Source organism: Gasterosteus aculeatus, chromosome 8 (assembly GCF_964276395.1).
Source record: "Gasterosteus aculeatus chromosome 8, fGasAcu3.hap1.1, whole genome shotgun sequence".
Taxonomy (NCBI): Eukaryota; Metazoa; Chordata; class Actinopteri; order Perciformes; family Gasterosteidae; genus Gasterosteus; species Gasterosteus aculeatus.
In genome coordinates this window covers 20819855-20846994 of record NC_135695.1, presented here as the reverse complement: position 1 = coordinate 20846994, position 27140 = coordinate 20819855, and the positions used below count along the sequence as shown (strand labels likewise).

Here is a 27140-nt window from a genome sequence, read left to right as displayed (position 1 = left end):
TCAATAAAATCCGGGCACAAAGAGGTCTACAGTAAAAGCTTATTGTTTCCATTCTCTGGTAACTCGATTTGTAAGATCTCCTTCAGGCAAGAGTGAAAAGGGAAAACAGACTTTGCTCTGAACATAAACCTGTCTGGTTAAAATAAAAACAGAATCACAACGCAGCCAGAAACCATTAAAACGTGTACAATCTTGAAGCTATTACCTACGCAACAGAAAGGCCATCACAATTACTAAACAAAATTACTAAATACAAAACTGCTTTATATTTTTGTTAAATGTTTTAAAAGACAAACTAATCCATCACAACTGAATATAGCTCACTCCTATCAAAGTGTACTGCATTCTGTCTGATTTTGACCATAAATGTTCTTTTGATTTCCCCTCAGAAGTCCACCGGTCCCCCCCCCCCCACTCGGCCCTCTGCTCCCCCTGTGGCCCCCCACGGAGCTCATAATGGGCTTTCACAGTAAAATAAAATACCTGTGAGGTGTCAGCGTGTCTCAGACAGCATCGGCCCGGCGCGATGACGTCATTGTGCTCCCTGTTAAACGGCCCCTCTGTGCTCGGGGATGATGTCATTGGTGGCATGTGTCCAGCCGGGTGATGGAGAAGTGCTGCGTCTCGTCCTCTCCGAGGAGACAGCGGAGGACGAGACGAGTCTCTTGAGTTTGTCCTCCGACACTCAGGCAGCTTTTGTCTCCTGCGGGAGTCGGGCTCGACATCTCTCACGGCCTCCCGGCTCCGCCTCAGAGACGTTATGGCGAGATCACAGCGCTGACCTGACATGTGCACGGCTGATGAGCACGACTGGGTCTTAAAAAAGGACGGACAGTCCAACACTTTGCTTCTTTTCACTAATTAAACATGTTCTCGGGGTTTAAGGTCAGAGGCCTCCACAACAGAGATGCACGGAGACTCCAGTGAAGTGATATTTGAATTGGCATTCAGTGGAATGCAGCGGGGCGTTTGATGTCGTCTGTGGTATGTGGCACACAGACGCGCAGCAGATTGCGTGTCAGACCGAGGTACACGCAGAGTTTCGGTCAGGAAGTCTGTGGGAAACGTCGAGCTAACGGCCTCCGTATGCTGCACAGTACAACTCTGACCTCGAGATGCAAGAACGACTTTTGTGCAGAAGAGGAGACTTTCCGGGGATCGTTTAGTGAAAACAGATACCGCTGTGTGTTGGTATCTAGTTACAATGTGTTACCGTATTTGAATTGCAAAACAGACCAATTATTTTTTAGATTCAGCCGTGTATGGACGGTTTAATACAGATTTATTCTTTCCTCATACGAACACGAAGAAACAACCTCTAACATTGTGTATCACGTTACCCATTTTGTAACTGACAAAATGGGTAACTGAAAAAAATACTTTCACACAGGAAATTATTCAAAACATGTCTCACTTCACCCACGAGGTGAAAAAAAAAGCGTGTGCCAATGAAACGATGCCATCTTCATTTAATGTAGCGCTCTTTTAAAAACCGCTGTGGCACCAATGAGATCGATCTATAACATCTTCAAATGCTTTAAATAAAGAGAGGTGAAGATGTACAAAAAACAAATCCACTCTGTTAATAATCCTTAGTTTTTTTTGTTTGTGATATAATCCGCTTTATCTCTTTATAAGTAAATGGAGCCAACAAATAAACGTAGCATCTTAACCACTGCGGAAATGTTTTCATTGACTTTTTATTCTGAAAAAACTGTTGCCGGTTGAGATTTACATGCAGTTTGTCATCATTCTCAAACAAAGTCAAGATTAAAGTAATATAATAACAGCTAACAATCAACAAAATCCATTGAAAAAACTAAATAGGTAATGACGATAAAAATAAACTAATGAAAATCAAGACACGAAAAACCATAAAAATATAAAAATGAAGTTTAATGAACACATAAAAACAAATCTATGAAATACAGACATAACAAACAAAGAAATAACAAAGCAATAATATCGTGATCCGTTATGAGTAAAATCGTTCCTCTGTGGTTGAGTTTGCACGTGGCGCTCTCTCGTGGCGGACTGCCTGAAATACCCACTTCCGCCTCCGGTGACGCAGTTTCCGGTTGTGCAGCAGCCATTTTGTCTGTTCGGGCAAGTCTACCCTGACGGTTACGAACTGCAGTTCCACCTTTGGAAACCCTTTGAAATGTTGTTGTTGGCGGTTTTATTTCGCGATATCTTCCGTCACAACGCTTCCTAAATTACAATAAAAATTATAAACCGGTCCTCCGGCAGCCGAAGGGCCGCTGCACACGGAACCGGCGGAGGGAGCAGCGAAGCGGCGGTGACATGTCGAGCGGAGAGAGCTACCTGGCCATCATTCGCTATCTGACCGATGAACGGGAGCCGTACGCGCCGGGGACCCCCGGGAACACCAAGCGCAAGATCCGCAAAGCGGCCACCTGCTACGTGGTGCGGGACGGGACGCTGTTCTACCAGCGCCGGCTGAAGGGCCAGGACGACTTCACGGAGCTGCAGGTGGTGCTGCAGGACGGCCGGAGGACGGAGCTCATCAACGAGGCGCACACCGTCACCGAGGGAGGGGAGCACCTCAACCAGCAGCTCACCTGGGACACCATCTCCCGGAAGTACTGGTGGAGAGGTGGGTGACTGGGGGGGGGGGTCTTATTAACGGGGGTCATAGTTCATGTAGCAGCTCGTCGGCCTGGTGATTTGTGCAGATGTTCGACTCTAAACAAAAACATCTAATTACTTAGTATTATTACTTATTATTATTATCTATTGTAAACAACAGTGTCAAAAGTCCTACTCAACAACATGAAGCTAAAATCAAAGAGAATACCATACAAATATGTACATCTGGTAAATGTACTTAATTAAGGGCAATAAATATAGTGTAACAAACTTAAAGTCATATTTAAGCCTGTTGATCAGAGCATCTCTTTGCGTCACGCTGCCATTTAATAAAGACAATATTGCGCCTCCTGTAACTGCATTTTTTTTCTTGGAGTCAATTTTTTTTTTACGGTAATATTGCCTTAACAATATTTATATTATTTTAATATATTTATTATTAAGACTTTTTTTATTCATGGGCACATGAATAAACAATCATTATAAATTAATAAAATGTATTATTATTAATTATATAAATGATCTATGAATAATAATATTACTTGTGCACTGCTGTCTTGTTGTCTATTGTTACACTGTCTGCTGACACGCACCAACCGCCAAGACAAATTCCTTGTATGTTTGACATATTTTGGCAATAAATGTTTCCTGATTCCTGATTCCTGATAAATGATTCCTAAATGCAGACGTGGAAATCAACTTCACGATGGCTGATAAAAAAATCTGTGATTCCACAGGACGACTGCGATGTCGTCAGTTTGTGTTGTCATGGCGACTAACATGCGTCCTTTGCCCCCCCCTCCCCCCCAGGGATCCTGAAGAACGTCAAAGACCACATCAGAGAATGCCCACTGTGCCAGAGCCGCCGCGGCGCCGACGACGGCTCCGGACCACGGCCCTTCTCCAGGCCGGGGAGACGCAAGGCGGTCGCCGACGCTGAAGAGGAGGAGGAAGAAGAGGAAGAGGAGGAGGAGGGAGACGACGGCGCCTTGGTCTTCCCCGACTCGACCCGTCAGCTGAGGTCCAAGGCGAAGGCCAAGCACGAACTGGTCTTTGTACGTTTCCCTCGTCCCTTCCGCCTGTTGCAGATGTTGCCCCAGATGTGTTGTTGACGTGTGTTGACGTCTCCAGGTGGACAGTAAAGGTGAGGTCAACCAGTTCCTGCCCAAACACAGCCAGACCATGCTGGACAAACTCAACCAGCAGCGTCTCGGCAACCACTTCTGTGACATCACGCTGCTGATCGAAGGCGAGGAGCACCGCGCCCACAAGGCCGTGCTGGCGGCGTGCAGCGAGTACTTCAACGAGCTGTTTTTTGAGAAGGGCGCTGCCTCCACCCACGAGGCCGTGGTCGACCTCTCCGGTGAGGCCTCCCCCCCCCACACCCCCCAGTTCAGGAAACACAGGGCGCCGCCCCTCATTTTAACCTCCCGTCTCCCCGCAGGTTTCACCAAAGTCAGCTTCCTGCCGCTGCTCGACTTCGCCTACACGTCCGCGCTCACCTTCAACTTCTGCGTCATGGCGGACATCGCCAACCTGGCTCGCCACCTGCTGATGACGGAGGTGCTGCAGATCTGCGAGTCGGTGCACAAGCAGGTGGAGGAGCAGAAGCTGACGGTGTACCAGAGGGGCGACGTGCACACGGTGGTGTCCAGCCAGCCGGCGGCTCAGGACGGCCCGAAGGACGAGCCGGCCGCCTTCGTGGTCACCATCGAGAGCGACGGCCGGGCCTTGGTCACGCAGAGCGGCGAGCCCGTGGCCTTCCTGCCCGCGCCGGAGGAAGCCGACGGCCAGCAGCCCGTGACCGTTGTTGCCGAGGCGCAGCGCCGGGAGGCGGTGACTCTGATCGCTCACGAGCCGGGCGAGACGCTCACGCTGATCTCCGGTGGCTCGGAGGGCGACACGATGACCGTGGTCACGCACAGCGGACAGGCGGGCGCCAGCGAGTCCCTCGCCGTGGTGTCCGCCTGCCTGGCGATGGAGGAGCAGCAGCAGCAGCAGCAGCCGGCGCCGGGCTCCGACGCGGCGGTCTTCGTCATCAACGTGGACACGGACAAATCGAGTCCCTCGGAGGTCGTCAAGCTGTCGTCCCAAGCGTCGGCGACGCCCTCGGAGACGGCAGAAGCGGCTGCCGTCCCACAGAAACGTAAACGGGGACGTCCGGCTAAGGTGAAGCGGGAGGTGGAGGTGTACGTTCCTCTGGAGGAGGAAGAGCAGCCCTCTGCCGACGAAGGCCACGGAGACAAGCAGGACGCATCGGACGACCCCAAGAGGAGACGACTCCGACAGCGCTCCATCGCCGAGGGGGGCTACGCCCGTCTGCACATGGGCCTGGAGGAGGAGGAGGAGGAGGGGGGAAAGAAGGGGGCGACGTCTCCGCGAAATGCTGCTTCAAAGGTTCGTCTTCATGTTTAAATGCACAAGTCATGATAATTAGAATGAGGCCTGTTCTATTCTCACTGAGCCTGAATGCATCATAATGTAACTGAACCGCCACCGTTTAGCCGCTTGCTGCTAACGTTGCTAGCTCTCCTCATTGGTTTCTCCACACTGTGACACGTCTTCCCGTGATGTGTTCAGGCGCCTTTTAGGACGGGTAAAAGGGGACGACCTCCAAAGCAGCCGGCGGAGGCTCAAGGCGAAGCTCAGCCTGAGCCGGAGGCGGAGCCCGAACGGGGGGCGGAGCCCGAGTCCTGCGCGGCGGAAGGCGAGACGCCAGCAGAGATTGCTGCGAACGAAGCAGGACCAACGGGGGCGGAGCCAGAGACGGCCGGGGTCATGCTGCAGCAGCATCAGCAGCAGGAGGAGGCGGCGGCGGCGGACGGCGACGGAGAGCACAAGTGCGCGAGGTGCGGCGCGTCCTTCCAGCGACGCTTCTCCCTCATCATGCACATGCTCAAACACGAGAAGGCTCGCGGCTACAAGTGCAGCGTGAGTACCGGTGCTCAACGTCACACAAAACAACATTGCTTTGGAGAAATGGAGGATCTACATTTTATATTTTGTATGTTTTTATAGCTCTGCAGCAAGGAGTTCCAGTACGCCGCCTCGCTCCGAGCCCACCTGGCCCGGCACAAGCAGCAGAGCAGCCAGCGGCCGCCCGCAGCCGCCAAGGCCCCCGCCGGGCCCGGCGCCGAGAACCAGCCGCGCAGCGACCTGGACGGCAGGGCGACGGCGGCGGCGCAGACGAAGCGCGAGTTTGTGTGCGACATCTGCGGCAAGACGCTGCCGAAGCTCTACTCCCTGAGGATCCACATGCTGAACCACACGGGCGTCCGGCCGCACGCCTGCAAGGTCTGCGGGAAGACCTTCGCCCACAAGCACAGCCTGAAGATGCACCGCGCGCTGCACGACATCACCAAGCAGTTCCAGTGCGAGCACTGCGGCAAGTCCTTCGTGAGCAAGCGCAGCATGGAGGAGCACACCAGCCTGCACACAGGTCAGACCCGGCCTGGGGGGGGGGTCCAGTCCAAAGTCTCAGAGCTCATCCACGGTCTTACAAACGTGTCCGTGGGTTTGAAGTTTAGATCGAGTGGCCAATCAGATAACGTAGACCTCCTCCTCCCACGACTAGTGAGCATATATACATATATATATATATATGTATATATGTATATGTTTTTACTCGTCATGCTAACCCGTCACGATGCCTCCCCAGGTGAGTCGAAGTATCTCTGCAACACCTGCGGAGCGACTTTCCATCGAGCCTCGGCTCTGAGCAAACACCTGAAGAAGCACGTGCCCAAACCCGACGTCCGCCCGTTCGCCTGCACTCAGTGAGTAGCCCCCCCTCCCTCCCCTCTGCGTGTCCATTGCCATTCTAGCGTTGACACCCCCTCCCCCCTGTAACCTCCCCTCTCCCTCCCTCCCTCCGCAGGTGTGACAGGAGGTTCTACGAGGCCAAAGACCTGCAGCAGCACATGAACAAGCACATGGGTCTGAAGCCCTTCCAGTGCCAGGTGTGCGGGAAGTGCTACAGCTGGAAGAAGGACTGGTACTCGCACGTCAAGTCCCACAGCGTGGCCGAGCCCTTCAAGTGAGTCCCTGCGCTGCCGTTACCGCGGTGACCATTGGTTTGGTAAAGGGAAGGGGGGGGGGTTGTCACACCAATCAGTGTTTTGATCAACAGGAGGGAAAGCTAATAGCGCTAGCTGTAACGTTAGCTGTAACGATAGCAGCACCGCTAGCGGCTCAGCAACTGAGGTCCAGTTCAGTTACGTCATGATGCGTTCAGGCTCTGCTCTGTGCAAATGTCGAATGGACAAGGCGACAGCCCCCACGTCCCCCCGTGTGTCCTCAGGTGTAACGTGTGCGGGAAGGAGTTCTTCGAGAAGTCTCTGTTCCGGAGGCACGTGAAGAAGGCCACGCACGGCAAGAAGGGCCGCGTGAAGCAGAACCTGGAGCGGGAGTGCGAGCAGTGCGGCAGGAAGTTCACCCAGCTGAGGGAGTACCGGCGCCACGTCAACAACCACCAGGGTAAAGCCCCCTCGCCCGCTCACATTTCCTGAGTTGCCATAGCGACGGTTTGCAAAGTACGGTAATATTTATCACATTCAGAGAAGAACTGGATTGTTAAAGCGTCCCCCTCCCTCACTCCCCCCCCCCCCACCAGGAGTGAAGCCCTTCGAGTGCCTGACGTGCGGCGTGGCGTGGGCCGACGCCCGCTCCCTGAAGCGCCACGTGCGCACGCACACGGGCGAGCGCCCCTACGTGTGCCCCATGTGCCAGGAGGCGCACATCGACGCGCGCACGCTGCGCAAGCACATGGCCAAGTTCCACAGCGACAACCTGCCGGGGAAGATCATGCTGGAGAAGGACACGCTGCAGTTCCACAACCAGGGCACGCAGGTGGAGCACGCCGTCAGCATCATGGCCTCGGAGCTGCCGCCGGAGCTGCGCCCGGCCCAGCCGCCCGCCTCCACGGAGGAGATCGAGACGGTGCTGGTCACGGACGAGACGGTGGAGGCGATGCAGGCGGTGGCGGTGGAGGTGGCGGGCGACGGCTCGGCGGCGGCGGCGACGCTGTCGGACCAGGGCATCATGCAGGTGGTGAACTACGTCCTGGCTCAGCAGGGCCTCGCCGACCCCAAGGCGGAGGAAACCCACGAGGTCATCCAGACCATGGAGGTGGAGGTGGGCCACGTGGCCGAGGTCGAGTGAGAAACACGCTGACCGGCGTGTAAAATGTTACAGCATGTAAAAAAAAAAAAAAAAAAGACATTTCTCCCCTTCTGTGAATGTAAATATACGAGAATCACCGGAGGAGTTCTGAATAAATAAATAAATAGATTCAACAAAAGATTCATGATGACTCAGAGGAATAAAAAGCAAAAAATACTCAACTATTCTTTCTGGCTCGATGGGTTTACTGCGTACAATAAGCAGCTAACACGTATATGTACACTATATTTGTGTAAGTCTTTCATTTTATATATATTATATGAATACCATCGTAAAAAATGGTAATAGCAACAATTATAGAAATATAATTCCTGTCATTGCTGTATGCAATACGTTAATGTACTAATGATAATGACACCAGCTTATTAGACTCCATCCACACCATTCATGCATCGAAGTAATTAAATGAGACCACACATGAAAGGATTTGACACAAAGGACCATGAACATGCGATACAGCAATATGGATATTTATTCAGATCTATATCAAAACACCCTCAGCATATTGCGACATATTTACAAAACATTGTACAAAAATATGAAAATGCAGAAGGCCTCCGCCGCCAGTTGACCGATCGGTGATCAATACACTTATACACCGGGCAGACTCGAGTAATATTCACATCGGGGTGATTCGTTCATGTTCTTTAGGGAGACTTTAAAAACAAAAAAAGGATCTATACATATTTATATACATTTCTATCAGCGTTTGGCCAGTTATCAAATGAAACACGAACGTCAGTCAAACATTTTACTGTGGAACACTGGGTGAGCGTCAGGCCTTTATACACACATATATATACACACGTACACTCATATATGTATGTGTATATATGTAGAATCATCACATGAATGACCATCTGTCTCTGGGGAAAAAAAAGCAAAATATAGAAGCAGAAAAACAAGAACATAATACTTTGAACAGCAAACGTTTGAAATGTTTACAATCAATGGTGACTTTTTTTTTAAACCAGTGTGGTCGACCACCTGAGGCAGTGTCGCGCGTTAAAGAGGCCCATAGCAGAAATACAAGCCCGAATAACAACAAGTCAACAAAAAAAAAAGCCCTCCAGTCACGGGAATGGATCATTTCTTAAGTGCTCTCAAGAAACCGTTTTTAAGAGAACAACAATTTAAAAAATAAGTAAAATAAGTGCACTCCTCATCGGTATCTGCACTCATACCGGGGTGAGAGAAATGTTCCGACAGCAGGCGTGAAATGACAGACGGGGGAGGGGGGAGGGGCGTGGTTGGTGGTGGTGGTGGTGGGCGGGGTAAAGGGGGGGCGGTGGGTGGGTGGGTGGGGTCGTCCCGTCACTCCCCCTCCTCCTTGATGCGCTGCTGCTTGTTGCGGCGGGAATCCAGGTCGAAGGAGAAGTCGGACCACTCGTCGCGCGGCGGGAAGGAGATGGTCTGGCGCAGCGTGAAGCGCACGGCGTCGATGACGCGCTCGCCCCGCGCCTCGGAGGAGCCCATGCTGACGGTGGAGGCCCCGCTGGTGGTGCGCACTATGTGGGGAGGAGGGGAAAAGTCCATGGCCTGCCGGTGCTCCATGATGCCCTTCCAGATGACGTGCTGGAACTCGGCGGGGAGCTTCATCCTGGACAGGTCCTATTGGTGAGGGGGGGGGGGGGGGGGGGGGCGGAGCGTTAATATCGGCGAGTTGGGGTGGGTGGAGGTTGGGGCGGGGGTCGGGGGCCGGTGCCACTCTTCCTCCCTAACCCATCAAATGACTGTTGTTGGATAGGCAAGGGCTCACCTCCATGTTATAGTTCTCGATCTGGTAGATGTTGGTTAGGCCCTGTGCTGTGAAGTAGTCCAAGCAGCCTGCGCAGCCCAACCGTATAAGGAAGCTGCAGGAGGAAGAGGAGGAAGACGAAGGTCAGGACGGGCAGCCGGCAAACGCGCATCAACACGCATCAACGCGCCCCGCTTGAGAGGCTGCTCTCGCGGGACGGTTTGACCAGTAAAACACGAAATGTGCCGTCTGTTTGGAATCTGGTGGACATGTGATGGTATTAACGCACGCTAATTCCTGTCCAGCAAACAGGACTCTGGGATTGAAGGAGCAGTGTGTGGGATTTAGAGCCTGGGAAGCAGGAGTTAGCGAGGAGTTGGGTTGGTCCCTTCTGGGCTACGGTGGGAGCGCGTCGAATCCGACCGCTGCCTGTTCCTTCAGCCAGCTGACCAGCGTGTTGCCGGACTTGATTGAGGAAGATCCACTCAAATCTTTTAGTAGGACGAGCCAACGACTCTCAGCTGAGCACCAATGCAAACACGGCCCCCTTCATCCAACACGCTGGCCCTTTAAGTCGATCCCCCCTACATCCAACCGATCCCCCCTACATCCAACACGCTGGCCCTTTAAGTCGAGCCCCCTTCATCCAACACGCTGGCCCTTTAAGTCGAGCCCCCTTCATCCAACACGCTGGCCCTTTAAGTTGATCCCCCCTGCATCCAACACGCTGGCCCTTTAAGTCGATCCCCCCTTCATCCAACACGCTGGCCCTTTAAGTCGAGTCTCCCTACATCCAACAGCTGGCCCTTTAAGTCGAGCCCCCTTCATCCAACACGCTGGCCCTTTAAGTCGAGCCCCCTTCATCCAACACGCTGGCCCTTTAAGTCGAGCCCCCTTCATCCAACACGCTGGCCCTTTAAGTCAAGCCCCCTTCATCCAACATGCTGGCCCTTTAAGTCGAGCCCCCTTCATCCAACACGCTGGCCCTTTAAGTCGATCCCCCCTTCATCCAACACGCTGGCCCTTTAAGTCGAGTCTCCCTACATCCAACAGCTGGCCCTTTAAGTCGAGCCCCCTTCATCCAACACGCTGGCCCTTTAAGTCGAGCCCCCTTCATCCAACACGCTGGCCCTTTAAGTCGAGCCCCCTTCATCCAACACGCTGGCCCTTTAAGTCGATCCCCCCTTCATCCAACACGCTGGCCCTTTAAGTCGATCCCTCCTACATCCAACACGCTGGCCCTTTAAGTCGAGCCGCCCCTACATCCAACACGCCGGCCCTTTAAGTCGATCCCTCCTACTTCCAACACGCTGGCCCTTTAAGTCAAGCCCCCTTCATCCAACACGCTGGCCCTTTAAGTTGAGCCCCTCTACATCCAACACGCTGGCCCTTTAAGTTGAGCCCCCTTCATCCAACACGCTGGCCCTTTAAGTTGAGCCCCCTTCAACCAACACGCTGGCCCTTTATGTTGAGCCCCCCTACATTCAACACGCTGGCCTTTAAGCCGAGCCACCCCTAAATCCAACATGCTGGCCCTTTAAGTCGATCCCTTTTACGTCCAACACGCTGGCCCTTTAAGTTGAGCCACCCTACATCCAACACGCTGGCCCTTTAAGTCGATCCCTCCTACATCCAACATGCTGGCCCTTTAAGTTGAGCCCCCCTATATCCAACACACTGGCCCTTTAAGTCGATCCCTTTTACATCCAACAAGCTGGCCCTTTAAGTCGATGCCTTTTACATCCAACAAGCTGGCCCTTTAAGTCGATCCCTCCTACATCCAACACGCTGGCCCTTTAAGTCGAGCCGCCCCTACATCCAACATGCTGGCCCTTTAAGTTGAGCCCCCCTACATCCAACACACTGGCCCTTTAAGTCTATCCCTCCTACATCCAACACGCTGGCGCTTTAAGTTGAGCCCCCTTCATCCAACAAGCTGGCGCTTTAAGTTGAGCCCCCTTCATCCAACAAGCTGGCACTTTAAGTTGAGCCCCCTTCATCCAACAAGCTGGCGCTTTAAGTTGAGCCCCCTTCATCCAACACGCTGGCCCTTTAAGCCGCGTATATTTTAACCACATTTCCTTGACTCTCTGTAACCCTCTGGGTCGTGTGACTGCTCTGACGGGTGCGGATGTGTCCACTGTGGTTTGCTGAGGTACCTGGAGATGCTGCTGTCCATTGGGTATGGAGGAGGGGGGGTACAGTGGGAGGAAGGCACCAGGGGGAGCTGAGACTGCAGGGCGTGAGTGGGGCTCAGTGAACTCATGTCGTTCATGGGGATGTGAGAGCCCATCATGGGAGTCACTGAGGAGACAAGAGGAGCCTTCAGGTACCACTCGGGGGTTTAGAGAGCACGCAACGTCAACACATGGATGGGGGGGAGGTGTGTGTGTGTGTGGGGGGGAGTAGCGACATGCAGAGGTTACTCAGAACATGACACATGATGCATCACAACAGGTCCTGCAGGACAGTCAGAGAGTCTCACAGGGATCACATTCGTTTATAGGAGGTGCTCTATGTGTGTGTGTGTGAGGCGTTCAGGGTCCCCTCCTGCCTGCACGGACATGCAACCTTTAAGCGGACAAAATGAGCCCAGAAGGGACCAGGTGATGGTGAGGGGGAGGAGTGAGGGCTCAGGGGGCGTGGCCTAAGACAGACAGGAAGACGGAGGAAGCAGCTCACTTACTGTCAGTCAGACCTCCTCCCATGCTGGAGGGGGTCAGCGTGTTCCTCTGCTGGGGGTTGATCAGCTGACTGACCGACGGAAGCTTGTTCACCTTCCCGTGAGGAGGAGAGCAGGAGCCGTAGGAGGGCTGAGACTGCATGGAGGTCCTGCACCCAGAGAGGAGGGGGGAGGAGAGGAGGTCACGCGGCGTTAGCTCCGTAGTATCATCACGTTGAGTTATTAACAGATGAGAAGGAGGGGGGGGGGTGCAGATGAGGAGAGGAGGAGATGAGCAGGAGCCGTAAGAGGGCCGAGACTGCATGGAGGTTATGCGCCCACAGAGGAGGAGGAGGAGGAGGAGGAGGAGGAGGAGGAGGAGGAGGAGGAGGAGGAGGAGATAATGCTAATGCATTATTACGTCAGTGTGAGAGGAGGAGATGTGAGGAGAGGAAGAGGAGAGAGGGGGAAAGAGGAATAGAGAGGAAATGGGAGGAGAAATAACAGGACAGTGGAGGAAGAGGAGGAAGAGGAGGAGGTGACACTGCAATGTTTTATAAAATCAATGATTCATGAGTGAAAGTAGTAATAATAAATAAGAATAATGTGACGGTCAAACAGACTCATGTTTCAATAATGGGAAACTATAATAATAATTCATTGATTACGTTCTGACGGACGGGTTCGTCTATTCAACACTTTTTATTGAGAAAACAAAACACAAACTGTCCTGCAGTGACTTTTTATAAAGCATGACCCGCATGAAAAACAATAACAATCCACAATAATCAATCAGTCCAGGAGCAGATCCATCAAACTGATCAACGGCCGACGTCATCAATGAGAAACTGTTCTGTTCGTGGACAAAGAACTCATGCAGACGAAACCATAAACCAACGAAGAAGAGGTGTCCCTACAGTCTCTGACACCAACAAAGAAGAGTGTACAGTCTGACACCAGCGAAGAAGAGAAGGCCCAATCCCCCACAGACCCCTCTTGTTGGGCCCCAGTCTCTACGGTCCCCAGACACCAACGAAGAAGAGCCAGTCTTAGTCCCAGAAGGCAGGAATGGAGACGGGAAGAAGGGGAGCTGACTAAGGGGAGACATGGAGGAGGTCCATGTGGACTCAGAGGAGGAGGAGCAGGAGGAGGAATGTGGAGCAGAGATTCAGGAGGTGCTGCAGCGCCGCCTCGGTTCTCCTGCTGCTTCCACGGGATGACCAAGACGGACTTTTGTCAGACTGCAGGGAGGAAAGAGGAGGAGGTGAGGAGGGAGAAGGAGGAGGAAGCGGAGATGAGAGCAGTTGGAGGAGGGTGAGGATGACGATATGGACCGGAGGGGAGGAGGAAGTGGGAGAGGAGAGAGAAGAGGTGAAGAGAGGAGAGGAGGACGTGGAGCATGATGATACGAGGAGGAGGAGCAGAGGAGGAAGAGGAGGTGCGGGGTCCTCGCAGAGGGTCAGAGCAGAGATGAAGAGTCAGAGATGACGTCAGCGGTTTAGAATCCGTGTTGTTACCGATGAGGCCAGGAGGAGGCGCTGTCCTGCCACAGATCTCAGGTCAGTGTTTAAATGCGCTCATTCGTCATTTAGTTCTAGTTTTCCTCTGCAGATAAATCACATTTATTGACGACTTTGTCCATTTGAGTCTGTAGGTGTCTCCTAAATTCACCAAAGGTTACTGCTACATGATGCCTTATATTCATATTTAAATGTCAGTAATCAAAACGCTGATATCTACCAGTGACACGTTTCATTCGCAGTGTCTCCTGTTATCAGATCAACTAACCCACTGAAACCCGATTAATTAAATATCTGCTAAATGCTCGTTTACATCAACATTCGATGCTCGGCGGGAAACAAAACAGTAAATGAGACGCTGTGCCTCCTAATGGGAAACGCGAACATAACAACAATTATCATCACCGCCTGACAAACTATCACTTAAACACATCTCCTCCTCACAATGAAGTGGGCGTTTTAATTGGACGAGGATGAGGAGCGGACTTTGTGCTGTTGTTGTTCAAAAACCTGGCAAGGCACTCGAAGGCGTCGCCGTCGGCGTTTGAGAGCTTCACCTTAACAGAGCTGCGTCACCGCGGGAGAGAGAAAACACACCGCTCAAAACCTCCCAGCATGCACCAGCTCCGAGCTGTCCATCACTGAAGCACAAATCTCCTTTCAGAACCAGGAGATAACGTCCGGTTCTGAAGAGTGAGGTCAACGATTCGTGTCTTGGAAGCGGCATTCTGTGCAGTGACCAGCAGGGGGCGACTCCTCTGCTCCCATAGACGTCTATGAGGAAATGACTCTACTTCTCTGTAGTGACCAGCAGGGGGCGACTCCTCTGCTCCCATAGACGTCTATGAGGAAATGACTCTACTTCTCTGTAGTGACCAGCAGGGGGCGACTCCTCTGCTCCCATAGACGTCTATGAGGAAATGACTCTACTTCTCTGTAGTGACCAGCAGGGGGCGACTCCTCTGCTCCCATAGACGTCTATGAGGAAATGACTCTACTTCTCTGTAGTGACCAGCAGGGGGCGACTCCTCTGCTCCCATAGACGTCTATGAGGAAATGACTCTACTTCTCTCTTTATTGATTTATTGATTTACTCTCTCGATTTATTCCCTCAGTAAACATTGTAAACATGAGTTTATGGTCTCAGTCTCTAGTTTCACGTCTTCTTCAACACAGCGTGATGTTCATCTAGTAAATTATATCTACCAGAGACGTACACGGCGTCTCTACATCCCTCCTCATTCCTGCAAAAACACCACGATTCCAACGGCCAACATGCCGAGCTCGAGGCTTCAAAAGGTCCAACGAGAGACGCCGTGAAGACAACGACTATATGCTGGACCCAGGAGACGGACCTGGACGGGGGAACCTGGAGATGTCCCCCATGAAGACGATGAAGGATGAACCATACTCACTGTTTCTGAAGCAGGTTCTGCTGCTGCTGCCGGTACGACTCAATGGTGTGCTGAGGCAGGAACTGCATGAGCTCCAGAGACTCTTTGATCTTCACCAGGATCTCATAAATCTCCCGTCCTTTGATCTGGGGGAGGAGGAGACGGCGGCGCCGGGGTCAGCGGCGCTCAAACGTTTGGCGAGTGTTAAAAAACCCCCTAAAAAAACGTCGTCGGAGGGACAACTCACCGGGAGACAGAAGACCTCCTCGTCCGTGGAGCGTCTCTTCTTGATGGTGGACATCGGGATGCCGTGAGACACCTGGCGGAAGCCTGAGAGGAGGTGAGAGAGAGAGGGAGGAGGGTGAGTCCAGCCGGTCATGTGATCACAGGGGATCGGAAACCAGTGAGCGAGGGCGAGCGGGTGAGAGAAAGAGCCCACCGGCACCTTCACCACCGCCGCCGCCCCGGGGACGTACCGTCGCCGCCCTTGGTGGCGTCCGTCACGTGCTGCTTGCGGATGCCGTCCTCGTCGGCCTTGCGGTCTCGGCCGGGGCAGGCGCAGATCCGGGCCTCGAAGCACCGACGGCCGAGTACCTGTCCGCTTTGAGGACAGAAAGACAGGGAGGTAAGACGCAACCCAGGGATTAGAAACCCGCGGTGGGACGTGGGGTGCGAGGACGGCGCGTCTCTTACTCTCTGGTCTCCAGGGTGACGATGATGAGGATGGGGCGTCGGTTCATCCCGCCCACGCAGCTGGAGTTGCACATGAAGTTGTACAAGATGGTGGTGAACTCTGTCCCGACCTGAGGGAGGAGGACGGGGACGGTGAGACGCGTCAGCGGAGGGACGGACAGGCGACGGGTTGACCCCGGTTCAGATCCCGTTTTTTCTGTCTCTTTCATTGAGACAGAATACAAACACAACTACCAACTAACGTTCACTGGACCTCTTCCTCCCGCTGTGATTGGCTGAGCGGATGAAACCGCGAGGCCCCGCCCTCTAAAAGACGAGCAACTGAGCTGAAGCTAAAAGCGTCCTCAGGGGACAGCGGGACGCTCACCTGAGGCGGTTCATAGGGAACCAGGACACTCTGTCTCCCAGTGATGGAGTCCTCCACGTACTGGGCGTGGTTGTTTCCCTCCACGCGGATCAGGTGACTGGGAGGAGCAATCTGACCTGGAAGCAGCGACCGATGTCAATAAAAAAACGACCCCCACGATTCCCCCCCGGAGACACAACGCCGTCCTCCTTCCCAACAGTGACACTGACCGTCGTTGAACTCGCGGCTGAGCTCGTGGTTCGGGCAGCGCTTCACCACCTCCGTCACGTGCTCCGCCTTCTTGTAGACGGGCATGGCCCGGATGACGGCGCCCTGCGGCGGGTTGGTCAGCACTTTGATCTGGATGGGGCAGGTCTTGGCGATCTGGCAGTACAGCTTCTTGAGGTCCGTGGAGTACTGGGGGAGAGGGAGAAAGGCGTCAGACGCGGTGAACAGCTGCCGCCCGGAGCGCAGGGCTGTGATTAGCACGTCCGTAAAGACGCCGGCGTGGAACCGCGGCCTCTGGGGCTTCCTTTGAGGGCCGTAAAGTGGACCCTCCGGCCGCAATTACACCGGGGGCCTGGCTTTCATCTCCCGGCCTGCCTCTCATCACGGGGGGGCCCCCGCGGGGTCCGTCTCCAGCGCCCTTCTGTCCCCCCAAATAAACCCCTCGAATGACACCTTCTTCAGCTCGGGGCTCAACGAGCAGGAGACCACCTCAGGTTCTGGTTCTGAGATGAACCGGTGTTTCCTCTCCAGCTAACCCACGGACAGCAGGCGGAGAGCCGTGTCAACGCTCCATAGACGATCGAATTCGTGCTGTAGCTTTTGTCCACGTCGTGGAGAGACAAGACAAGTTCTTCATGTCCTGATCGAGGGTGAAGACCAGAAGAGATTTTCACTAAACTGAAGACTTGTTTTGTCTCCCAAACAAGTCTTCTTTCAGACCAAAATATAGAAGACGTTTACTTCAATAATTCCCATAAATTAACGGTAAAGTTTATACCGATTATCTTTTATAATAACTATAAAAGTCTTCGTCTTCACGTAGTGATGAATCTTTAATTCTTTGACCCTCTTCAGCTGAAGTGTCTTCAACATGTCGGTCGTGTGACTAAACTCACTAAAATGAGGAGCTCCTACTTTACATTACGTTACTTTACTTTACATTACATTACTTTACATTACATGACATGTCATTTAGCTGACCCTTTTATCATAAGCGACTTACAATAAGTGCATTTCAACCATACAGATACAAACCCAGAAGAACAAGAAACAAGAAAAGTGCCATTTCATTAAATAAGCAATAAACTTGCTATAGAAAGACACTCCTCGTGAAAAGAATTTTCCTTAATACAAGAGACCAACAGGGAGGTCCTGTGATTATATCGATGCGGTCATATGTTCTTTTGATCTGCACTGTGAAGGCGGCGGCCATGTTTAGATGCTTTAAGGACGCGTTCCCGTCACACGATGTGATGCTTTGAGACATTGAACTGACTGTTGTCTGAAATCAAAGCAGCTTCGGGAAAGAAAAGAAAAGCCTAAGATGGATGGTTGGAGCTGCTCCTAACCTGATACCCCGTGTGCCTCCGTCACTCAGCTAAATGAGGTGGAGACGAGCACAGAGAGGAGGAGGAGGAGGAGCAGGAGGAGGTGAAGACGCTCAGCAACAGGCTGCTTTAAGGCAGAATCAGAGATCTAATCAGAGAAGAGAGGTTTGTTTAGATCATAATCCTACAGTCACACACACACACACACACACACACACACACACACACACACGACTCCCTCCCAACCCTCGGGGTACAAACTTTAAACACACACTCAGCTATGCGCTGCTGGAGCGTTCAGGGCGGAGGACAGCGGGTTGACTGATGGGATTCAGTGGCTCACACAGGGCGCGGTGCGTTCAGGTGTTAACATGTAATTATGAGCCTTTCATTGGTCACAATGTGAACTGCAAACACTCGGCGGCACAATGCGGAGCCGCTCCATCACACAACCGCCCGAAAGCGTGTTTGCAGGGAAAACACGCACGTGACTAGGCGAGGGGGAGGAGGAGGCGAACCCCCGACCCCCCGACCCCCCCCACGGCTGCAGGACGTCCTCCTATTAATGCCTCCACTGCCGTGCATGTGTGCGTGGCCACTTTCCAACACGCACAAAACACACACACTTCCCGTGCGCCGCAGGTCGGGGCAGGCCCGGCGCTGTGGCGTTCCTCCGCGGCTGACAGGCGCTGCGGGCGCATGCTCCAGTCAAGTCCCGACAAACACGGAGGGCCTTAAACAAGCGCCGTTTGGCGCCTCCGGTCTTGTCCTCTTCATTCCTGGCGTGTCCCGTCACGCCCGGAGCTTCTCCCTGATCTGTCTCATTCAACAGTTGCTTCACTCGGAGGACGGAGGTGAGACACCTGCCCCTGGTGCAACGCCGAGGCGGAGGGGAGGAGCGCGACCTTTTCTGCGAGGGCGGTGACACCTGAACACCGACGGGCCGAGAGTCAAACACGCGGGTTTAACCCCCTGAATCCCCCCCCCCCGGCGAGGGTTTAGGGAGCGTTCTGTCTCTGTGACCTTGATTTTCACTGCAATGTAAAAGTGCTGCAGAAAAACGATTTTACAAACATCGGGAGACGATGGATTCTAACGTGTTTCACACACTGAGGAGAGTCTGTCTCAATGGATCCTCGCTCAGGAGCTCTTTTTTAACATAATCTGTCTTTATTTGGGGGCGGGATTTTAAACAAAACTTCACTCTCACAATCCGGGCTGCGTTTCGGTGACTTTCGGTCAGAAATCCCACGTGACGCGTTCGCGGATCGCCTGATAGGTGGATCTGTGATGAAGATGAAGGCTGTTAGAGCCCAGGATATTAGTTATTAGTTCAGCACCTGATGTCTGCACGCAAACATAACACGCGGTCGGTTTGAGAGCTGAGAGACGATGACGTTCTCACATCTTCGCTTCTCTATTTACACAACTGCAGCGCGTCGCGGTGAATCACTGCTGCTGCTCTCAGATCACACAGCTATTTTTTTTTTTTTTTCCACCTCGACGATGAAGATCTCCTCCTCAGCCCGGCTCATAAAAAAAAAAAAAAAAGAAGGAAAAGAAGGAGAATAAATTCCCCCGTGCGGCTCTCAGGGCTCCGTCTCCCGGGCGAGTCGGGACAGGCGCTCTGACACAAACAAGTCTCGGCTCCATCTCGTGAGGCGTGGGACGGGCCCGCAGATGTTCCAGCGACAAGCTGCGTCTTGCCGCCTTTCGCTGGAACACTCTTCTCTTTGAGCAATGCAAATGCTCTCCTCCTCCTCCTCCTCCTCCTCCACCTCCACCTCCACCTCCACCCCCTCCTGCGGCGCAATGTGAGATGCGACCACGGAGCTTAAGTCTGTGAAAAAGACGGAGCCCACTCTCAGAGCAACGGGTTCAGCCGAGAGCCACACGCTATTTACACGAGCATTATCTGCAGGCCCTCCATCCATTACTGTAATCCCTGCTGCTCTGACATTCCTCTGCACACACACACACACACACACACACACACACACAACTTCAGAAGCACAACAGAAGCATGGATGCATGCGCTGCGTTCAGAGGGAGTTCACAGAGAAGAAGGAGTGCCCACGAGGAAGCCGGGTGGGAGCAGCCTTCTGGGAAATGCTGAGCGTGTGCGTGTGTGTCACTCTCGTCCCAGACAGGAAGAGGTTAAGGTGTGGGCTGCAGATTAGGTGTGTCTCAATCTGAGACAGTCATCAGAAAAGCAACTGTCCACTAAGTCCTGAGGAGGATCCTGCAGGTCTCCAAAAAAGATCCGTGCACAGGGAGACGTCCGACCAGCTGACCGTCAGAACATTAGAACGCCAGAGAAGGAGACCACAAGTCCACCAGACCACCAGAGGACCAGACCACCAGAGGACCAGACCACCAGAGGACCAGACCACTAGAGGACCAGTCCACCAGAGGACCAGTCCACCAGAGGACCAGTCCACCAGAGGACCAGTCCACCAGCGGCTCACATCCTGGAGTTTTGGCACAGATCTGCACGGATTAGATGAGGGACCTTCTGAGTGGAACCCACAGAGGAGTCTTTCCGGGACAAAGTGAAATGTCTTCAGCGGGCGAAAGGACCGAAATAACAGTCAGATGTTGTTTGGCTTCTTTTGAATGTTTTTATAATATAATAAAAAACAGCTCCACCATTAACACAAAAGTCTAGAAGGCCGTGATTTCCAGATAATTTAAAACCAAATCAATAAGAGATGAAGAAGTTTCAACTAAAAAAAACCTGCATCAACATCCAATATAGATTTTATAACTTATATTTACTGTATATATTTACTGTGTATATATATATATATATATATATATATTTCTTCACTATTTCTTTCCTTTCAGACATGAATTCTTTTTGTAATCATGCAGAATTATTACCTCTGTTTAAGTTAATATCATAAACGTGCGACGCAGGTTCATTTACAACCACTTTAGGTGTTGTTGTGTTTGAACATGCAAATGAGGCCTGATGTTGTGGTAACTTTTTTGGCAAAGACCACAGAGGTGAGAAAGCACGCGTGGTAACGAATAGCCATCTACTGGTCTCCATGTGGAGTCGGACCCATCCAACCAGTCTTGCGTCATGTGTTGTGACGAGGCGTGCCGCTCACCCGCCCGCACTTCGCACAAACACTTTTGGGACGCTGCAAATGAGCGGGACGCGTGAGGCGGTGTGGGAAGTGAGCGAGTGTCACGATCCCACAGTCAGGGTGTCCCGGAGGAATCCGTTGGGACGGTCCATCACGCCCCGACTTCACCTCACCCGGCGTATGTCACTTTACTTCGCTTCGAGTCACTTGACTTCCCTTAACTCCACCCATTTCAACTCGACTTCACTTCCCTCCACCTCACTACGGTGGCTTCGTTCAATATGAATGAATCAAATATCAGATCTTCAGTGTTGAGCAATTTCTTTACATTTAAGAGTTTATTTTATTTCTTGATGTGGATATAAATCGTTTTTTTTTTTTACCGCTTTGTTTCTGCTAAATTACCGTTTTTATCTGTCTTTTTCGTTTTAATGCTTCTTTTTTTAATTATTTACTATTTGCTTGTTATCGTTTTTAAATGTTCTAGTAAATTTATACAGTTAGTCACCTGTCTTGAGTGGGCGTCGGCCTCCTGTGTGACATCTTATCTGGATTTTATGCAGATTTTATCTTAAGTTTGTAAAAAAAATATTTAAAGACGAGACCAGGTACTAAATAAATGAATAAATGACGTAATCAGCAGCATGTGAATCAAGAACGAAAGTGAACCTGTCCTCTTTGCCACGGCGACGGCTTTGATTGACACAACAACAGCAGCCTTGCTCTATTTAACGAGGCGGAGGAGGGGGAGGCGGAGGAGCCGGGTAACGGAGCGGCACGCGGTGACGTCTCCTCCGTCACCAACAGAACTCAGACGAGATCCCCGGCAGAGATTTCCACAGTCTGTCAGCACTCGGACACGCGAGACTCGGATGTGAGGTGAACTCATCCGTCACGCGGCCGGCCTGACGGAGCTCAGGTGTGCCACATCTGGAAAGAGTCCAGAGTCCACACGAGAAGACGTCTGTCGGGGGGACGGCGGCCCGAGGACCGCGTCCCGCTCTCTGAAGCCTCGCGGCTCAGGTGACGCCGCGAGGCCAAGTTGTGCAACCCGAAGGTTACTTCCTCCTCCCTTCCCTCCAAAACCGGCCAACGGGATTCTTGCATTGGATGTTGGATTACTACAGAAGACAATCTGCACATCAAACCAACGGTTATCTAACAGGTTCTGTTCACTCGTATTATGTTCACGGGTTAAAGGAACCCGAGCGCGGTCACACGACTTCACGTCCTCACTAAAGCCGCTAAAAACGCCACGTTAAAGGTCAAAGGCTTCGCATTCACCCACAACACAGTTGTTTGTGCACTTTATTTTTAACTTTTATTTTAAATTTTAATCAATTCATGAAAAAAATAGTAAATTGTCTATTCTATATCCCCCTCATTGGCTTATATTTTATTTAAATTGTACATTTGTAAACATTTTCTTGCACAATGTTGTCTTATCTGTCTTACTGTTTGATGTCACGCACCAACCACCATGTCAAATTCCTCGTATGTCTGACATATTTTGGAAATAAATGTTTCCTGAAAAGCCGGAGTTCATGAACAAACATGGCGGTTCACAGCGTGACGAGCCGTATTATTCACTAGTTCACAAGTTCCTTGCAGACCGTTAAAATGTCTCGTATTAGATTAAAAAACAACAACAATTTCCCTCGGATTCCCCAGTTTTTGTAAAGTTTTCCGATCTAAAACATCAGGCGGCTTCTGGCCGCCATCTTTTCCCACACAGACTGCACGTTGGGAGATTAACTAAAGACTCCTCGCATCCCACCGGAAAACACGCCGCCACTTCCTGCGGGACTCGGGCCGGCGGCCTTTCTTACCGTCCAGGTGGCCGACTTGGCCGTGCTCGACTGCTGGAAGGACACGTCGAAGGCGTGCGTCCCGGCGTAGTCGGTGTTGGACGGGATGGCCGGCGAGGGGGAGAGGGCGTCGAAGGTGGAGCTGGGCTGGGCGTAGGGCGAGGGGGCGGTCACGCTGTTCTGGGCGTGGTCGTTGTTGTAGGGGCTGGTGGAGGTGGAGCCTCCGTTCTGGATGCTTTGGTCCATGCTGTTCAGGAGCCCCAGGTTGGTGTACTGGGACTGTGGACAGAGATCGATAGACAGTTCTGTGTTGTTTAAAGGAAGGAAAAATGCCGCAAGCAACCGCATTTGATGATTGTTTCTGCTGTTTTCTGCATACGTGTGTTTGTCCCTTCAAAATAAACATGGACCGAAAAACAGGAGACTAATGTTTCATGTAAAATAACGGCCGTCACAGAAAGAACGTTTTTAGTTTGGGCCCGTGAGTATTACAGGAGAACTCATGAAAGCACGACAGGATATTGAAGACGGAACCAAAACAAAGGTCCACGTTTAGTGGTTGAAGGTCCAAATATTCAACTGTCGTCTGGAACTGTCAGACTTTTAGTTTGAAAAAGTTAAAAAAGTTAAAGTCGGTAAATCAGCACAAAATGAAACAAACCGTCATTAAAATAATGACTGAGCTTTAGATAAAAAAAGATGCATTTCTTTTTGTTTGACCACATCGAAACAGGATCCACCATCACGCTTCTCCATACAGGAAGTGAAAAGCTGCTGGTGTTTGAGGTCCAACGCGTCGACTCTCTTTTACGATTCCGTCTCTACAAAGGGATTTATTTACTTTTCCACGGCAGAGGCGTCACGTTTTGGACCTGGTCTCTTTATTAATTGCCATGTTCCTTCCTACAGAGCTCCCGCTCAGCTGTTACTGGCGTGACTGGTTTTACTGGCAGATCTCAATTTGTCTGTTTGCATATTCTATTGTAATTTACGAGTAATGCTTTTGCTTTGTGTTTATTGTAATGAACCAACCGGATTGACACATGCATGTAAACCCCGTGAACATGGTTTGTACATAGTTATAAATCTCATGGCTGCAGAGTCTCAGAGGAGGAAAACAGTTTAAAACATTTTACTGAAAATAACAGTTAAAACTGGTATTTGTTTATTCTGGCAGCGTGAATGAAAGACGTGAGTTCCTTATTGGTGGTATTTTCCTGTGTATGTGTGAGGCGTCGCCCCCCCGTCCCCCCACTACCTGATGTCGGTGACAGGCACCAATTATCAACGTAAACTTATCATGATAAAGACAGACAGCAGCACGAAGGCCTCTGGTGGGCTGAATGAATAAGAAAGAGGAGGGCGCCTGAACTCATCACGTCTCCGTGTTTAATTGAGTGGAAGTGGGATTTATCAGCTTTCAGTCTCCTTTCATCACGTCTCATTCTGCTGACTGTTCACCTTCTCCTGAAGTCACCGATAACCTTTCGCTTTGACACGTTCAAGTTGTTCTGAGGACTCAAAGCAAAGAAGCAGCGTTCAGTCCGAATGCAAAATATTATTTAAAAGTGAAAAAGTGAGAATCGCTGATGAATTAATTCACAATAATCCAAATATCCTCAGGTCTCCTGATCGAAACAACGCAGTCCTGATAGAACCTGGACTGAGGGGGCCACACACAACATCTGGTTGGGGGGGCACAGATCACCTTGTTGGGGGGGGCGCAGATCACCTTGTTGGGGGGGCCGCACTGCCTCTCTGGTGAGTGCCGAGAGGCCTGGAGGGTCTCTGGGGCTCATTGTCCACAGAGGAGCAGCGTGGGGGACTGATGAGTGACAATGGGGGTCGGGGGTGTATGTGGGAGCGGGTGGGGGTACACCCCCACCTTATCCCTGCTGGGGAGGGCAGCGGAGGTGATTGTATCTACATCAACACACCTTTAAAGCAATTAGGATCGAGGACTAAACAGCAGCGGCTCCCAGTAGACTGGGGAAGGGATGCGGGGGGGGGGGGTGAGGGGGGATAAGGGGGCAACCCGACACCACTTAAAGACCCCCCCCCTCCCCCCTCCCACCCCCAAACAACTTAAAAGACAGGGACCTGACACACCTGCTATCTGCAACCTGCAATCTATCAGCGCTCGGCCTCATTCATCCGTCGGTGAAAACACGAGACCACAAAGAAAAAACTTCCACCAAAGTCGAAACGTCAGTAAAATCCCGTGAAACGTTCCTGATTATTTAAACACGAAGGTCCAATGAGGAAGAACAAATCAATCCAAAGTCACAGCAGTTCAATGTTGACCAACAAAGGTTTCTTTTTAAATAAAGATCACGGAAACACAGCCTTTGTTTTCCAATATATGTGTTAGTACATTGAATGCAGATTAAGGGATTATAATTGTTCTTTTCATTATTTATAGATTATTTAGTGAGAAAATCTCCAACTTCCACGTCCATGAATCACTAAATGCTTATTTATCTAATCCTGCATACGATGCTTTTCATTCCTTAAATGTCTCGTCCACCAAAGGAAACAACGCTCAGCGCAGAGAATCAAAACCTTCCAAAGTCAGACGACAAATAAATCAGATTTTCTCCCTCGACAACAGTCAGAAAAAAAACAAATCACATCAGCTGACTCGGATCCAGAGGGACACTCGGGATTCGGATCCTCCAGATGTTTACATTCCCCTGCTTTCACACAGATGTTCACGCAACCACTCGGTTCTGCTCCTCAATCTGCGTCCGAGGCCCCTGAGTGGGGCGAGACCCGGGTCCCTGGGGTCGGGGGGCGGGGGGGGGGGGGGGGTGTCTGGTCCCGGTCTTACCTCGCTGTAGGACGTGGTGCTGGGCCCGGTCTCCAGGTACAACATGTTGGCGCTGAGGTTGAGCAGAGCTGCTGCTGTTTGCTCCACTGGCTCCAGGATTCCACAGATGTCTTCCCCTCGCTGAAGGACCGACGTGGACTACAGACACGGGGGGGGGGGACCAGCAGAAGCTTCTATGGGGATCTATGGGAGGCCCTATATACCTGGAGGAGAGGGGAGGGGACTAAGGAGCTACCTGTCTAACACTTGAGTCCACACCCTACTGCAGGAGAAGACGTCTCCTCGGCCGTCCTCTGGAGCAGCAGGCGTCCTCCTCCTCCTCCTCCTCCTCCTCCTCCTCCTCCACCTCCACCACCTCCTCCGAGGAGCAGCAGCAGCTACTGCGGCTCTTTGCTCTATTTTCTTTCTCTCGCGGCACGAAATACAAGGATGCAGACGGAGCATATCGAATCGATACGTATCTTCCTCTCGCGGCGGCGACCTTTCATCGCTTCACCTCTTTGTTTCTAATTAACGAGCGTTGGATTTCGGGCCGATTTTGTCTCCACGTGAGGCGCGACGTCTACATACATAAATAATTAGTCGTAAATGCAGAGAGAGAGAAACCCAGTAGTAGGAACCCTGGCTAGAGGACTAGCTGCTAGGTCGCATAACAATGCCCCCCCCCCCCCCCCCCCCCCGCCCTGCAGACACATTGTATCCATCAGAGATGAATGATGTCGCTCTGTTGTGGAAACACGCGCTGTGTGTAGCGAGCGTGACGGCGGCCGGCTCACAACACTCGTCGCGCTGATTCCGGCGCAGAGGAACCGGGATTTACGACAAATGACGGACGGCCTCCCGCGGACTTCCAGCGTGAACGTTGCTTCAGACACGAAGTGAAAGTAGATGGTCATGCAGGAGCTTTGCAGGCGTGAACCTGAAGGCACCACGCTCAGCTGCACCAGGAGCCCCCCCAAACGCGGGGCCAGGAGGGAGGGGGGGGGGGGGGGGGGATGCGACCCACGATAATGGGACCACACCCGGGTGAGGCCCCCGGGGGCCCCTGAAAAACCACGGGTTTGATAATCAACACTTTGAAGAGCAGTAATTAGTTCAATCAACAAGCCGCTCGCTGCGCTAAAACTACGGCGACATGAAGAAGAAGTTAGAGAGTCCGTGTGTCCCTCACCTGTCTGTCTGTCACCTGCCTGTCTGTGTGCCTGTCTGTCCTCCATCGGGACAGACGGGGCCTTAAGAGCTTCCAGAGGACAATGAGTGAACCGTGGTGTTTGTTTGTGAAACAACAATCATCCCTTGGCTTTAGTCCTATAAGTCCAGCGGTTACCGTGGGAACGGGTCTCAGCTTTATAAACCCGACGAAGCACTGAGTCCCCGAAAGAGGATTTACATAAGTTGTTCCCTTCAGAGAGAATGATTATTTAGTATCGAGTGTCAGGATGATGAAACTAAATCTACAGACGCAAACAGACAAAGTAGTGGAAAGAACATTGTCAGTTATTTTCTCCCACTTTTTGCTGATATGAATATTATGGGATGCATCATCACTGAGGATCAGGAAATGTCCTCAAACATACAATCGGATATAATTTGGTTGTTTCTTAAAAATAACAATAAATAACTTATACATTGTTAAGTGGTTCAAGTCCCGACTGCCCCATGTGGAAGTGTCCCTGAGCAAGACACCTCACCCCTAATTGCTCCCCG

At 51.7% G+C, this 27140-nt stretch overlaps 2 protein-coding genes and 1 long non-coding RNA gene across 3 annotated transcripts; 2 read left to right on the top strand and 1 right to left on the bottom strand.

The window, feature by feature from the left end:
• Positions 1 to 1687: 1687 nt before the first annotated feature.
• Positions 1688 to 7909, top strand: zbtb11 (zinc finger and BTB domain containing 11). Its single transcript, XM_078108696.1, has 10 exons — positions 1688 to 2617; positions 3421 to 3665; positions 3742 to 3973; positions 4055 to 5007; positions 5191 to 5541; positions 5629 to 6049; positions 6269 to 6386; positions 6488 to 6646; positions 6911 to 7086; positions 7223 to 7909. The coding sequence occupies exons 1-10, from the start codon at positions 2305 to 2307 to the stop codon at positions 7768 to 7770; spliced, it is 3516 nt and encodes a 1171-aa protein (XP_077964822.1). The 5' UTR covers positions 1688 to 2304; the 3' UTR covers positions 7771 to 7909.
• Positions 7910 to 8240: 331 nt separating this feature from the next.
• On the bottom strand, positions 8241 to 25703 carry LOC120823898 (tumor protein 63). Its single transcript, XM_040184361.2, has 12 exons — positions 25434 to 25703; positions 22625 to 22882; positions 16375 to 16561; positions 16166 to 16281; positions 15799 to 15908; positions 15582 to 15706; positions 15353 to 15435; positions 15127 to 15251; positions 12216 to 12361; positions 11689 to 11833; positions 9551 to 9644; positions 8241 to 9402 (listed from the first exon to the last, which is right to left on the bottom strand). Exons 1-12 carry the CDS (start codon positions 25476 to 25478, stop codon positions 9106 to 9108), a joined length of 1731 nt encoding a protein of 576 aa, XP_040040295.1. The 5' UTR covers positions 25479 to 25703; the 3' UTR covers positions 8241 to 9105.
• Positions 21440 to 22724, top strand: LOC144411494 (uncharacterized). Its single transcript, XR_013468681.1, has 2 exons — positions 21440 to 21960; positions 22531 to 22724. It is a non-coding gene; the product is annotated as an uncharacterized LOC144411494 (long non-coding RNA).
• Positions 25704 to 27140: the final 1437 nt, after the last annotated feature.

Bases quoted from the DNA above. Each gene is read 5' to 3' on its own strand.
- LOC120823898 (XM_040184361.2), bottom strand. From the start codon at position 25,478: ATGTTGTACCTGGAGACCGGGCCCAGCACCACGTCCTACAGCGAG. The intron at 22,883-25,433 runs GTAAGACCGGGA...CTCTGTCCACAG, and splicing joins GCACCACGTCCTACAGCGAG to TCCCAGTACACCAACCTGGG. The intron at 15,909-16,165 runs GTGAGCGTCCCG...CTCCTCCCTCAG, and splicing joins TTCCCTATGAACCGCCTCAG to GTCGGGACAGAGTTCACCAC.
- zbtb11 (XM_078108696.1), top strand. From the start codon at position 2,305: ATGTCGAGCGGAGAGAGCTACCTGGCCATCATTCGCTATCTGACCGAT. The intron at 3,666-3,741 runs GTACGTTTCCCT...TGACGTCTCCAG, and splicing joins CCAAGCACGAACTGGTCTTT to GTGGACAGTAAAGGTGAGGT. The intron at 6,050-6,268 runs GTCAGACCCGGC...ATGCCTCCCCAG, and splicing joins GCACACCAGCCTGCACACAG to GTGAGTCGAAGTATCTCTGC.